At 41.1% G+C, this 15,698-nt stretch overlaps 1 protein-coding gene across 2 annotated transcripts in view; it reads right to left on the reverse strand.

Moving 5' to 3' along the window:
- LOC122555394 (Down syndrome cell adhesion molecule homolog) overlaps nucleotides 1–15,698 on the reverse strand; it is a 662,754-nt gene that overhangs the window by 225,812 nt on the left and 421,244 nt on the right. For both annotated transcript variants that reach the window (XM_043701363.1, XM_043701364.1), the window contains exons 10-11: nucleotides 11,631–11,750; nucleotides 7,276–7,449 (exon numbers count right to left, since the gene is read on the reverse strand). In XM_043701363.1, the coding sequence (XP_043557298.1) occupies nucleotides 7,276–7,449; nucleotides 11,631–11,750 (294 nt within the window). The remainder of the gene's footprint in view (nucleotides 1–7,275; nucleotides 7,450–11,630; nucleotides 11,751–15,698) is intronic.

The raw sequence follows: 15,698 nt of genomic DNA on the forward strand, positions 1-15,698 counted from the left end.
GAGGTGATGGTGATAAGTCAGAGGGATGGAGGTGGGAGGGTGATGGTGATAGGTCAGAGTGATGGAGGTGGGAGAGGTGATGGTGATAAAGATCACCATACCCACCATGTTGTTAGGGAGGGAGTTAGAGGATTCTGACCTAGTGACACTGAAGGAAAGGTGATATATTTCCAAGTCAGGATGATCTGCATGTTTGGGAGGTGAACTTGCAGGTCGTGGGGTTCCTATGTATCTGCTATCCTTCTCCTCCTCAGCAATAGAGGTCACAGGTTTAGAAGGTGATGTCAAAGGAACCTTGCTGAGTTACAATAATACATCTTGTCTGTCAATGTTAAAGGGAGTGAATGTGGAAGGTGGTGAATAAAGTGCAATGTTTTGTCCTGGATGGTCAGAAGCTTCTTGAGTGTTGTTGGAGCTGCACATATCCTGGCAAGTGGGGAGCATTCCATTACATTCCTAACCTGTACCTTGTAGATGATGGGATTTGGGAGACAGGAGTTGAGTTACTGACAGCAGAATTCCTAGCCTTTAACTTGCTCGTGCTCCACAGTATTTATATGGTTGGTCCAATTCAGTTTCTGGTTAACTGAAACCATGAGGTTGCTGGCAATGGTGAGATCAGATGCATTCAATATGTTCTGAGGAAGAGCCACTGGACCGGAAACATTAACTCTGATTTCTCTTCACAGATGCTGCATAACCTGCTGAGCTTTTCCAGCAACTTCTGTTTTTGCACTGGTTGTGTGATTGCTTGCCTTGGTTATTGCATGTTGCTTCTGTTGTTTAGCATGCAAGTCATCCTGTGTTGTACTTTTACCAGGCTAACACCTCATTGTTAGGTACGCCTGGTGCTTCTCCTGGCATGCCCTCCTACACTCTTCCTCGATCTCCCAGCATGATGGTAATGGTATAGCTGGGGATATGCCAGGCCATGAGTTTACAGATTGTGAAGGTTGAATACCATTTAGCTGTCACTCAAGGCCCACTATACGCTACAGAAGCCCAGTCTCGAGCTGTCCAAAGTCTATCCCATTTAGCACGGTAATTATTCAACTCAATGGAGGGTATCCTCAACTTGAAGGTGGGATTTATTTCCACATGACTATGCAGTGGTCACTTTTACCGATAGTTTGTGACTGCATTTTTTTTTTCAAATTTCCAGCATTTCCTGCTTTACACATAAACTAAGGACAAGTGTTTATCTGGCAATTTCACCAACTCGAGATTTCCCAAAGCAAAGAGAAAATTTATTACTGTTGTAAGGTGGATAATGATGTTGGGACTGAATGTCACACTCTGTTATAACACAAATCGGAACAGGAAGGCATATTTGTTAGTGAAAATCTCTCAGCAGGAAATTGGAGTGACGTGCAGCTGAGGGAAGAATTTCCTTAACATTTTTACAGCCCTTTTGACCAGCCAACGTAACCCTGATCCATTAGAGAAGGGAAGCTTGGGGATCTCAGACAATTCAACTTTTTCCTGTGTTTACTGTGACAGACAAATGGTAGAAAATCAGTATAGCATCACCAGTGGGAGGAGGACTGAAGAGCAGATGTTCCATTGTAAAAATGTAACATCAGACATTGCCGTTGTCATAAAATTTGTTCCTAAATCATGACAATAAGGAACAAGGTGCAGCAAACAAGAGTTTTCAAAAATTGAACATTTGTTGTCTGTGTGTTTTGTTCTCATTTTTTCATAGGATGTGGGCATCACTGGCTACACCAGCATTTATTACCCATTCCTAACTGTCTCTAGAGTAGTTAAGAGTCAGCCTCATTACTGTGCAGCTGTAGTCATACATCGGGCAGACTAGGTAACGATGCAAGATTTCCTTCCCCACTGGACATTAGTAAAGCAGATGTATTTTTGCAATAATTGATAGTGGTTACATGGATTATAAGTCCAGTGAAGTACAATATATACATATTATTTATAGAAAGGGCTGTATATTGTAATGCAAAAATAGATTACATTGTGCATTGTAAGTTATTATATAGCCTATTTGATGATCTTTCATCAAAGTGTCTTGAAGAGCCAGAGAAAAATACTGCAATGGGGAGTTTATCACTGGCATGATATTTTGCGTGTTAGTGAAAGATTGCAAACAATGAACAATGCACACATTTGCTTCAGACTAATGGTGGCTCCTGTTGAGATCATTATTCTTCACATCACCCCTCACTGTTGGCCGCACAAACGACCAATTTCCCTTCCTTCACTATTGGCAGAGAGAGCTGGTGTGAGTATAAAGTGGGATTCAAAATGCTGCGGGGGTTTGCCACTGCCATTCGTAAATAAGGCCATTATACACCATTGTCACAATTTTTTTCATATCGGTCATTCAATGCCTTTGCTCCCAAGCAAAACATTTGCAAAATTATATCTTTAATATGAGCTGCATTTTGAACTATGACACTGTCTGTTGGCATAACTCTGTGATATTTTATGCTTCCCCCACTCCCCGCTAGTCCCTCTGTAAATCTCCGCAACTCCACAGTAAACATTGATTTAGCATTCCTGATCTGTGTGAGCCACAGGGACTCAGCACGAAGGAACTTCTCTTGCTGGGAAAGCAAAGTGCACTATAACTGCTCTGAAGCCTGCAGGGTCTTTCATTAGTTTCAAATAGAACCCAACTCACTGGGGAGGTCCCTGCTCTGCTTTGATAAGCGATGTTTCTTGTCATCATCTTACGCACAGACAAAGCCTCTTTTATTGATAGTGTTCTCATTGCTGATAAAATAATCCTCCAACCATTAACCAAATGCTATGCCATAGCTGGAATTATTTGGTGGCTATGCAGATATCCTTTTTTAATGTAATATATATATTCTCAGTATCAAGGTCAGATGTGCTTAAATGTACTTTTCATGCCTCATAAATTGGGGATAGATTACTGTGAATAATATTGGTTCATAACTTTCCCATGTAAGGAATTATGTTTTTGAGGGTTTTAAAAAAAAATCTAGAGGTGTTAATGCATGAAATAAAGTTCCTGGCCAATATTTATCCCTTGACAAACATAACTAAAAACAGATTAACCGGTCACTTATCTCACTGTTATTCATGGTTTCTTGCTTCATACAAATTATTACAGCTATCTTTCAGAAATGCTTCATTGATTATAGAACACTTCATGGGCATTGTCACTGATATTTGAGTATGAAGGCAATTATCTGTCATTGTCACAATCTTTGGACATCTGCCATTCAATTTCTTGTGATTTTCTTCCCCTCCAAAACAAACTGATAAAAAAATGAGGAGAAAGTGAGGACTGTAGGTGCTGGAAATCAGAGTCGAGAGTGTGGTGCTGGAAAAGCACAGCAGGTTAGACAGCATCTGAGGAGCAGGAGAATCGATGCTTTGATGAAGGGCTTATGCCCGAAACATCGATTCTCTTGCTCCTCGGATGCTGCCTGACCTGCTGTGCTTTCCCAGCACCATGCTCTCAACACTGTTCATAAAATGAGTCCGCTATTGTGAATCATGATCTCAATCATGACATCCTTCTGTTTGTTACTATAATGACTCATGGTTATCCATTTTGTATCCATACCCCACACCTTAACCCCTCAGTAAATCTCCCACTGTAAAACCAGCAAATCTTTCTGAGGTGGCAAATACAAGCCAAGTTCATTCTTCTCATTCAGAATGATCAAATCTCACCGTTAAACCATTGGAAAGATAAATGGCAAATAGACATTATCATTGTTTGTCCATCTATTACTGTGGGTAGTAACTTCAGTCCTTTAGAGTTGGGGGGGGGGGGGGGGGGTGCAGATTCAACAAGTTATGAGCATGCTTTTTATGCTCATCTTTGATTTGGTTTTGTTAGGGTGAAGTTAGACTGTAAGGGTTAAATGGAGATCTAGAGATAGTGAGGACTGCAGATGCTGGAAAGTCAGAGTCGATAAAATATGGAGCTGGAAAAAGCATAGCAGGTCAGGCAGCATCAGAGGAGCAGTGGAGTTGACATTTCTGACAGGAGCCTTCATCAAGACTGGGGAGGGGGAAAGGACTTGGGAAATAAATAGAGGGAGGGATGGGGGCTGCGGGAAAGGTAGGTGGATTCAGATAAGAGGTGATTGAGCTTGGTCACTGGGAAAGGTGGAGTGGGAATAGGTGGGAAGGAAGACGTACAGGTAAGGTCAGGTCAAGGGGGAAGAGTGGAGAGGGAGAACTGGGATGAGGCGGGGGATTAGGGAGGTTTGGAAGCTGGTGAATTCTATGTTGAGGCTATAAGATTGTAAGTTCCTGAGGCGGAAGATGAGGTTTTCTTCCTCCAGTTTGTGTGTGGCCTTATTTTGATGGTGGGGAAGGCCCAGGATGGACATTGGGGGAGTGGGAGGCAGAATTGAAATGGCTGGCAAGTGGGAGGTGGGGTTGATATGAGCGTGTGGACCACAGATATCCCTGAACCAATCCCTAACTTTGGGCTCAATCTGTCCAATATGGAGGAGACCAGTACGGGAGCGACGGACACTGTAAATCAGGTTGGTGGAAATGCAGGTGAACTTGGAATGATTCTTTGCGTCCTTGGATGGAAGTGAGAGGGGAGGTGTGGGGACAGGTGTTGTACCTCCTATTGCTATAATCTTTACACAGAAGAACCTCAATTATTCGAATATCGATTATCCGAATTTCGGATTATCTAAAGAAGATTCCAAGGTTCCGCTTAAACGTTACATCAAAGAGGTAAGTGTATTCGATTCACCTGTACTGTAGAACATGTGAAAACATTGGCAAAAACTAAGAAACACAAGCAACTCAAGCATCAGCAACTGGATTTTTTTAAGTAAGGGTTGTTACACAGCCCTTTGCAAAAGGAAGTGTTTTAAATTAGTGTACAGGTATTCCTGTCACTTTACCAGGCCATTTATTTTTTTAAAAAATAAGAACATAAACGCATGCGTGAGGCATTGCTTCTGTCTTTCTATCGCGAGGACTGCATTCCCGGAAACACAAATGCTGTTGTAATCGTAGAAGCTGTTCGGGACCTTATTTAATGCTGTCTTCACCATGCGTTGCCAAATGGTGACTACTGCTATGTTTTTAAAAAAGTTTTCTCATGTTATTATTGCTTTATTTTGCTCATCATGTGAAATCTGTGTCCTCTTGCGCTCAATACATTAAGATTATAGATTTAAATAAATTCTCCTGTGGAGCATAGCTTCAGCCTGGCTTCCCTTATTTAAGGTAAAATCGAATATCCGAATAATCAATTATCCCAAAAAAATACTGCCTGCCCATCTCGTTCAGATAATCAAGGTTCCTCTGTAGTTTAAAATAAGAAGCAGACATCAATGAATGAACCATCTACGTTAGTGTCAGCAGGAATTGGTAAGCAACTTTCTGCAAATAGAAGATAATGTTTATAAAAACATTCTAGAGTCTTTGGAGTGAGGGGAGATTCAGAGACAGTGAGATGACAGACATCTGTAGGGACTGGCAAAAACATTCACATTTAGGATAAAATTAATTGTTCCTAACTGGGTGAAGGAGACACTTATGACATTAACTTATGAATTATACTGGACAATCTGTATTTTCTGTTTGTATGAAGCAAGATTGGAATTTGGTGAATGACATCCTTACAGTGTAAAAGTATTCAATTATTTTTGTATTCTTCAGAGTTTTACTGGAATGATTCTCTTCTAGAATCAGTTGAATAACATGATCTTAAACCTGCACTCAGTCTTCAGTGGTTAATTATTAGAATTGACAACAGAGCACATAAAAATTCATCAGCTTGACCACCAGTAAGGAAAGAAAATCGACAATTACCCTAAAAAGCATGAGATAAAGAATCAAGTTCCACAAATGTAATCAAATCAAACTTTTACTTATAAGTATTCCTCTTAACCAGCTCAACAGTTTTAACAGATAGCATAACAAAATGAAAGAACTGCAGTTATACACCCTAAATAGATGGGGACTCCTCATGACTGCCAGTCTACTGACACTTTTAAAAACATTAGAGACACTTTTTACATTGTCTTCAGTTTGGGGGGCATGATTTCAGACTCTCTCTGTCCTTTCCTTACAATCTGATAATCTCATACCATAGTAGCACTTTCCATTTCATTCCCCTTGCTTACATTGCATATGTAGCAGTGCACTTCATAAGTGCAACTGCTTTTACCTTATCACTGAAGTTCATTTAATCTCCCAAAATATTGATAGTCAACCTTTCCCAACCATAGTAAACCATTGCAAAGCATGCACAGCATTCTTTCCCTGGAAGAAAGGTATTTGCTCCTGGATTTAGGATCAGGCTTTCGCAGCAGGAGATCTGGATTTTAATGGAGCTACAACTTTTGTTTACCACTTATTTCACTGCAAAATATTTTCCCAAGAAACTAACAATAATGTTTCTTTCTGTCAGAAACTGTGTGCAAGTGCGCATGCACACACATACACACATACAGAACAGTATGCACACAAACACATATCTGGATGGAGATGAGACACACACAGAGACACACACATGCAGAGATATGGAGAGAGGGACATAAATATAAAAATGAGAAATGTAAGGGAACCACATGATGCGCCTTCTATCTTTTTCTTTATTAGAAAGTGTTTGATGCTTGCCACCTATCTCAGCTACTGCTTGCTGCTCAGCAACCTATGTGTAAAGCATGCAAATTTCAAACCCCAGCCCTTTGCCATCACTCAGACTGGTTATCACTCAAATTTAAGGACAGAGGAAGTTTCTTCCTCTATCCCTTCTACCTCCAATATTATTTTCAGAGAGATGTTCCAGAGTCAGAAGGCAGCCAACATCATCAAAGACCCCTCCCACCCCAGTTATAACCCCTTCTAACCTCTTCCAACAAGCAGAAGATGCAAAGGCCATACCGACAGGTTCATGAACAGCTTCTTCCCCACTGTTACTAGACTTCTGAATATACGGCTTTTGCCCAAAACGTTGATTTTTCCGCTCCTCGGATGCTGTCTGACATGCTGTTCCAGCACCGCTCTAATCTAGACTCTGATCTCCAGCATCTGCAGTCCTCACTTTCGCCTTCTGAATATCCCTCTCAAGTTTCAAATCTAATGTTGATCCTGTTTTTTTGTGCACCTTCTTTGCAGCGATAACGTTATATCCCTTGCTCTGTTCAATCACCCTATGATCTTTGCATGTTCTGATCTGCTCACAAAACAAAACTTTTCACTGTACCTCAGTACATATGACAAGAATAAATCAAAGCAAATCATGCCAGCACTCAGCTTCACCGTAATACAGGCAGTCAACTTATTACTTACTTTTGACTGTCAGATACATGGACTTGCTGACATCAGCTCCCACATCGTTGCTAACCTGGCAGAGGTAATACCCACTGTCTTCCTCCAGAACATGTTTAATTAGGAGCGACCCATTCACCAGCAGTTGGATACGACCATTCAAGGCAATTGACTGGAACTGTGGGACGCCTGCACCTACAGAGGGAATGGTGCAAAATCAGAAATCATTTTTCCAGAGCCCCTTCCTTTGTAATTTGTTGGCTGTACTGAACAATCTGAACTTTAAATGTCAAATAAACACAAACCATTTTTACCTCTCAATCATGATCAAACAGAAAAAATTGGAAATAATTTCAATATATACAAGATCATGTAACAATATGAGTGAATATCTAGTTCATGATTCATATTTTTAGAATGCGACTTACCATTTTAAGAATTAAACTTTTCAGTATAGATAATGGATCTACTTGATTGGGAAACTGGCAAAAATAAAACCCAGAAGAAAATCAATTCAAATGACCTTGGAGTTTATTATATCACTATTGACTGAGCTTGCTGAATCCTAAGGGGTGTAGACGCTAGACTAGCTGTGTAGCAGGTGGCAAGGGAACTGACAAAAGAGAAAAACCTACTTGATCTCATCGTCATCAATCTGACTTCCACAGAGTATTGTTCATGGCAGTGTCAGTAGAAGTGAGCACTGCACTGTTCTTGTGGAAACAAAGTCCTGAATCAACATTGAGGATGCTCTCCAATGTCTTTGCAGCAGGACTAGTATGCTAACTGAGTTAGAATCCAAACAGACCTAGTCATTCAAGACTGGGCATCCATGAGGTGCCACAGGCCATCTGCAGCAGCCAAATCATACTGCAATATAATCTGCAACCTCTTGGCATGACTTATCTCTTAATCTACCATCACCATCCAGCAAGCAGATCAAACTTGATTCACTGAAGAGTACCACAGGGTATTACATTTGCAGCATCAGGTGACAAAAAATGAGGTGTCAACCTGATGAAGCCACAACACAGGATTTACTTGCATGTCAAATGGCACAAGCAGCAGTGATGAACAGGACTAAACAATTCCACAACCGAAAGATCAGATCAAAGCTCTGCAGCCCTGCTATATTCAGATGTGAATGGTGTCGGGCAATTAAACAACTCATTGGTGGAGGAGGCTCCACAACTATCCCCAACCTCAATGATGGGGAAGCCCAGTGCATCAGGTCAAAATATAAGGTTACAGCACTTGTAACAAGCTTCACTCAGAAGTGCTGAGTGAATGATCCATCTTGGCCTCCTTCTCCAGACCTTCCTAGCATGACAGATGACAGTCTTCAGCCAATTTGATTCACTCCACGTGATATCAAGAAACAGTTGGAAGCATTGGATATTGCAAATGCTGTGGGCCCTGACAGCATTCTGGCAATATTACAGAAGACTTGTGCTGCAGAACTTGCCATACCCCTAGTCAAGCTGTTCCAGGACAGTTATAACACTAATATCTATGTGACAATGTGGAGTTTCTTCAGGTATGTCCTATACACAAAAGCAGGACAATCTAGCCAATTACTGTCCCATTAGTCTACTCTTAATTGTAAGCAAAGTGTGGTGAGGGATCATCAACTGTGCTATCAAGTAGCACTTGTTTTACAGGAAGCAGTGGCGTTGTGATAATGCCATGTCAGTAGTAAAATCAGAACTTCAGGCTAACTTTCTGGGGAAATGAATTCAAATCCTCCAATAGCACTGAAATAAAAATCAAAACAAAAATGTCAGTCTAATGGCAAACATTTAACCATTGCTGAATGATGTTAAAAACCTATCTGGGTCACTAATTTCCCTGAGGGACGGAAATCTGCCATCCTTACCTGGCCTGGCCTAGCCTACATGTGACTTCAGACCCAAAGCAATGTGGTTGACTCTTAATTGCCCTCTGGGGAATTAGGGATGGATGATAAATGCTGGCCTAGATAGTGATATCACATCCCGTGAACAAATAAAACATTAGTGGCTCACTGATACTCAGTTTTGGGTTCCACCAGGGCCACTCAGCTCGTAACATCATTACGGCCTTTGGCCAAACATGGTTAAAAGACCAGAACTTCATAAGTGAGGTGAGAGAGACTGCTCTTCAAATCAAAACTGCATCTGACTGAGTGTGGCATCAATGATCACTAACTAACAAAATTACAGATAATGGTGATCAAGTGGAAGACTCTCCACCAGATGGGGTTACATTGGGAACAAAGGAAGATGGTTATGGTTGTTGGAGGTCATTACACTCCAGGACGATTCTCCGGCAGATTTCACAGCAGATTTTCTTTGGCCTAATAATCTGCTTCATTTTCCATTCATATTCACCTTTCCTCCATCATAAGTTCAGATCTGGGGGTGTTTCCTGATGATTTTCCAATGTTCTGCACCAATTGTGACTATTCTGATGTAATTTGTGTGGAAATGCAACAGTCTGGACAATGTCGAGGTTTGAACTGACAAGTCTTTACTCAGCGAGTCGTGAGTTCATGGAATGCCCTGCCAGTAGCAGTGGTGGACTCTCCCTCATTATGGGCATTTAAGCGGGCATTGGATAGGCATATGGAGGATAGTGGGCTAGTGTAGGTTAGGTGGGCTTGGATCGGCGCAACATCGAGGGCCGAAGGGCCTGTACTGCGCTGTATTCTTCTATCTATGTTCTATCTATCTATCTATCTACTCAGTACCATTCATACCACACAAATACCAGGCAATGACTAAACCACCAAGAGACAATCTAATTATTGGCTATTGTAGTGGGCTAGTGTAGGTTAGGTGGGCTTTGATCGGCGCAACATCGAGGGCCGAAGGGCCTGTACTGCGCTGTATTCTTCTATCTACGTTCTATCTATCTATCTATCTATCTATCTACTCAGTACCATTCATACCACACAAATGCCAGGCAATGACTAAACCACCAAGAGACAATCTAATTATTGGCTATTGACATTCAGTGGCATCGACTGTCATTGAATACCCAATTTTGAGAAGTTTGTCGCTCAGGTTGAGGTTCTGTTACTTAGTAGGGTGATGAAACATCTGGAAATGAACCTTCCAGCTCAGCGAGCAAACCTACATCCAAATACTCCAATATCAACATCTAGGTGGAGGTAATGGGTTTACCATTGAAAGGAAATTGCATTGGATTGGCCATGCCTCTACTTTGGCTACAAGAGCAGGTCAGAGGTCAGGAATTCTGCAGCGAGTAAGTCACCTCCTGACTCCCCAAAGCCTGCCCATCATCAACAAGGCACAAGTTAAGAGTGTGATGGAATACGCCCTAGTTTCTGGATAAATGCATCTTCAAAAACACTTCAGAAGTTTCACAACATCTGAGACAAAGCAATCCATTGATTGGCACCTCATCTTCAAATAATCATTCCCTCAACTATCAATGCACTTTAGCTGCCATGTGTATTACCTCCAAGATGCATTGTACAAATTTACCACAGCTTTTTAGACAGCTCCTTCCAAATCCAACAACCACTGCCATTTAGAAGGACAAGGCAGCAGACACACTGTCAAGCCATTCCTTCATTGTCACTGAGTCAAAACCCTTGTCCTCACTCCCTAACAGCATTGTGGATCCTTCCAAACCAAACAGACTGCAGAGATTCAACAAGGCAGCTCACCAGCACTTCTTCAGGGTAACTAGGGACGGGCAAGAAATGCTGGTCCAACTAGTGATGCTTACTATCATGAATTTTTTTTTAAAATGCTGGTGTTCCTTAAACAATTCCATCTTCACTCCCCTAGCTATTCCAAGAACTGTTTAAACCTCATGTCACATTGTGAAGGCAATATCAGGTCAATCTCCCTACACGCTGTCCCAATAACAAACCTCAGCCTCAAGTTCCTGTAACATATGACTGTTCATGAATTTCCAATTCGAATTGTGCTGTGGGCTTTCTGAATAATATTATTAACTCAGTGCCAAACGAGGCCAAGTTGGGGCTGAGGACCAAGCTGCTAGCACAAAGACTTAGATTGTCCAGAGTCAAATGAAGGATTATTGACGTGAAATATTAATTCTGCTTTTCTCTCTCTCCATAGATATTGCTTGCCTTGCTGAGAATTTCCAGTGATCTCTATTTTTATTATTGGAGACAGCCCAAACTCACTTCACAGCAGAAGTCAATGGAAGGGGCTTTCATCCTATTATTTCAGGTTGAACACAAATCCAGCTCAGAAGCCATATAATTCAGTGCACATACCAATCCTGCTTTTCATATTTTACCATCACATATCAATATAAATTAACATAACAGAAATTAATGTTACCAGCATTAAAAAAAAAATGGTACATTTAGCTTTGATCTGGGTTTGAAATGATACCTTTGGAGTATTTCCATACGATGGTTGGGACAGGGTAACCTTCTGCAGAGCAGTTCAGTATGACAGATTTCCCATAAATACCATCCTGATCAGTGGGTTGCACCACAAATCGAGGAGGAACTGAAAGAAACAGACATTGTAAATAGCGATTAAAATCAAATTGAAATCCACCAAACAGACATTCACAGTGAGGTCTCTTTATTCTAAGATGTCATTTCAAGTGAGGACACATTTCCTTGAGCAGTATCATCTCTTAGCTACTTCGCCCAAATGATCTGTGCACATTCTCCGAAAGGAAGCATTAACAACAACACGACCAGGGAACTAGAGTCTGTAATTAAATCCGATCCCGCGCATACTTGAGCAGACACAAGCATATAAAGAGCAAGCAGGAGTAGGAATCCCAACAGTTTTCCCATTCAATGCACAGTGTCACTCAGACCATTGCAGCAAGACCCCATTTGAAAATATAAATTTCTAAATTAGCGCAGGGAAGATAAGAATTTATAGGTGCAGGAGAGAGGGAACTGATTTGTGAGTAAAGATGAAGCATTTCTACTTTTAATTAAATTCCAGTTTATAGTTAATACTAAGTTAAAGTAAAGTAACTTAAAAGTTTAAGTCTGAGATATGGTAGGGCGCTTTGTGGTAAGTCGTGGACACTTCACATGATGTAGAACAGCCCATGTGCAAGAAGTGACTGCGGTTGCATTAGCTTGAGCTCTGGGGTTTACAGCTCAAGGAGCAGCAAGAATCATTGAGCTAGGGACTGTCCATGATGCAGGGACCTCCATGGATAGTACATTCAGGGAGGTTGGCACACTGTGAGTTCAAGGAAAACAGGCAGATAGAAAATTAATAACCACTAGGCAGTTCACGAAAAATTGGTAGGTAGTGCTGGAGTTCCCAGAGGTACCACTCACTCATTGGTTTTCATTCTGAATATCGGTGAGGGAGATGGATTGTCAAAGAAGTACAACGGCCAAGCCTCAGGCACCACAGGAGACCCAGACACACAGGAGAGGGGTCTGAAGAATGGAAGGGCAGTACTGATACAGGATTCTATATTTAGAAGACCAGACAGCCATTTCTGTGTCTTGTGACTCCGAGATTGTGTGTACCTGTGGTGTAAAATTATGTCCCAATACATGTGCAGGGTATTCTAATGGGGAGAGTGAACTGTCCAAGGTCATTGGTACTAACAGAGTCAGTGGGAAGGTGAATGTAGTCCAGCTTAGGAAACTACGTAGAAAATTACCAAGCAACACCTCTAAAGTAGTAATCCCCAGATTACTTCCAATGCCACATGCAATTAAGCACTGAAATAAAAAGGTAAGGAAGTTGAATATGTGGCTGGAAAGAATATGTGCTCGAAAAAAGTCTTTAGATTCCTGGGACTGGCTGTGGGGAAGATGCCACCAGTACAAGCCAGATGAGAGCTGTTTAACAAGTGCTATCGGGGAATGTTTAAAGTAATTTAGCAGAGATATGGAAACGAGGTGAGAGCATTAAGAAATATTGCCAGCATGCTGGGAAAGGCAGATAGCACGGAAATACAGAATTGTAAGTTATTATCTGAAGTTGGAGTAAAGGAGAAAGCAATGAAATGCATTCACTGCATGTTTATGAATGTACTCAGTAGATATTTTTTAGACAACCTCTTCAGATTTGCAATGACACACATCTGGAGCAAGTGGAACTTGAACCTAGGCTGCTTGAGTCAAAGACAGGGACAATCCCACTCACACAGCACCACAAGACCCTCCGCACACAGCATATAGTTTCTGACTTTGGGGAATTACGGGCACAATTCACCATATGGGAATACAGTCGTATGTTGATAACAGAGACTTTATTTAAGGGAAGAGCAGATATAGAAGATTTCTTTAAAAAACTCCTGATTACAAGGCACTGAGAAAAGATAAAAAGGAGGGGTGATTTTATTTGTTTTGGAGAGTATCGCTGTACTGGAGAAGAGGGTTAGAGGACAGAGACGGTGCAGCTGGAGCTAAACACTAAAACATGTACAATTACATTGTTTAGTCATGATTTGGAGGAGCCAGTGTTGGACTGGGGTGTACAAAGTTAAAAATCACACAACACCAAGTTATGGTACAACAGGTTTATTTGGAAGCTCTAGCTTTCGGACCACTGCTCGTTCATCAGGTGGTTGTGGAGAATAAGATACTCCACAATCACCTGATGAAGGAGCAACGCTCCGAAAGTTAGTGCTTCCAAATAAAGCTGTTGGACTATAACCTGGAGTTGTGTGACTTTTAACATTGTTTAGTGTAATCGTACCAACTTGTGTGAGGGATCTGCAAGAACAAATATTAAGGGAAATTACAGAAGGGTACAAACAGCGTGCAGCAGTTATAACCAAGAACTTTAATAACTGGTATATAGACTAGGATAGTGTTAGTGTGAGGGACAGCAAAGAGCATGTTTTTCTAGATTGTGTTCAGCAAAGTTTCCCACAGCAGTCTGTGTCCAGTCCAACAAGAAAGGAGGCAAAAGAAAGCTAGATCTGGCTCTTGATAATGAGATGGGCCAAGCAGATCAAGTGACAGTGGGGGAACATTTAGGAGTCAATGATTATAAGGTTCAGAATGATGGTGGACCAATATATTGGTCTCTCCAGAGTAGGAAAAGTAAGCTGGCAGACAGCAGACTTCAATGAGGCAAGATAGACTGCAAAGATAAAGTTAGTTGGACAAACGGAAGCTGAACAATGGGCTGCTTTCAAAGCAGTGATGTTTCAGGCATTGTTAAAGTATTTTCCCTCAAAAGGGCAAGGTAGGACAGACAAAACTACAGCTCCCTGGGTGACAAAGGAGATAGAAATTGAAGAAGACTAAAGTGTACGTGTAATAGGTGTTGGGTACTAAATGTAACTGAAAAGAAAGCTGAAGACAGTAGGTTCAGTGGGGGGGAGCGCAGCAAGGTGAAAAGCCAATGAGAGCAGCAAAGAGGCATTATTAAAAAAAAGACTAGCAGGAAATTCCAAAATCTTCTCTAAGCACAACAATAGTAAAAGAGTAGCAATATAAGGCTGATTGGGGATTTGTACATAGAATCAAGAGGTATGGCTGACATGTCAAATGAATATTTTGCGTCTGTCTTCACCTATGGGGCAGGCTAGTCATTTGAAGGGTTTAAAATTCATAAGGGAGAGGTGTTGGATAAGCTGTCAGTACTTCAAATTACTGAGGCATTGAATGAAGTGAGATTGAAAATTGCAGAAGCATTGGCAATAATCTCTTAGCCTTCCCTGGTTTGAGGAATGGTGCTGGAGGACTGGAGAATTGCAAACGTCATATGCTTGTTCAAAACACTTTTCAGGTATGTCCAGCTGTTACTGACCAGCTATTTAATTTTGGTAATGGGGCAATCTCCAGAAACAATTATAATTAATAGTCACATGGCAACATCTGGGTTAATTCAACAGAATGAGCATGAATTCAATATCAGAAAATTGCTCAACTAACTTGCTGGAGTCTTTTGAGAGAGTTGCTGAGGGTGAAGGTTGTTCATGTGTTGTAAACAGATTTCCAGATGATGTTTGATATGATACCACATAGAAGACATGAGGAAAAATACAGTACATTGAAAAAAAGGGGCAGTAGCAACATTGATATAGAATTGGCTGAAAGATAGGAAGTAGGGAGCAATGGTTTAATGGGTATTTTTATGCTCAAATAAGTTGAGGAGTTCCCCAAGGATTGTCATTGAGATCCTTGTTTTTTCTGATATACATAAATGATCTGGATCTTGGTGAACTGGGGACAATTTCAAAGTTTGTGGATGACGAAAAACCTGGGTGAATTATAAATTGCGAGCAGCGGAGAATTTCAAGACGATATTGATTAGTTGGACAGTGGGTACATAGGTGTCAGATGAAGTTCGATGCAGAGAAGTGTGATTTGATACATGTTGATGCAAAGAACATGAAGAAAGCAGTATAAAACAAAGAGTATATTCTAGAGGGTGTGGAGGAGCATAGAGACATGGTATACATGTAAATAAGTCATAAGTCATTCAAGGTTGGCAGGACAGGTAAATAGAACT

This window comes from Chiloscyllium plagiosum, chromosome 12 (genome assembly GCF_004010195.1).
Source record: "Chiloscyllium plagiosum isolate BGI_BamShark_2017 chromosome 12, ASM401019v2, whole genome shotgun sequence".
In the NCBI taxonomy this organism is placed as follows: Eukaryota; Metazoa; Chordata; class Chondrichthyes; order Orectolobiformes; family Hemiscylliidae; genus Chiloscyllium; species Chiloscyllium plagiosum.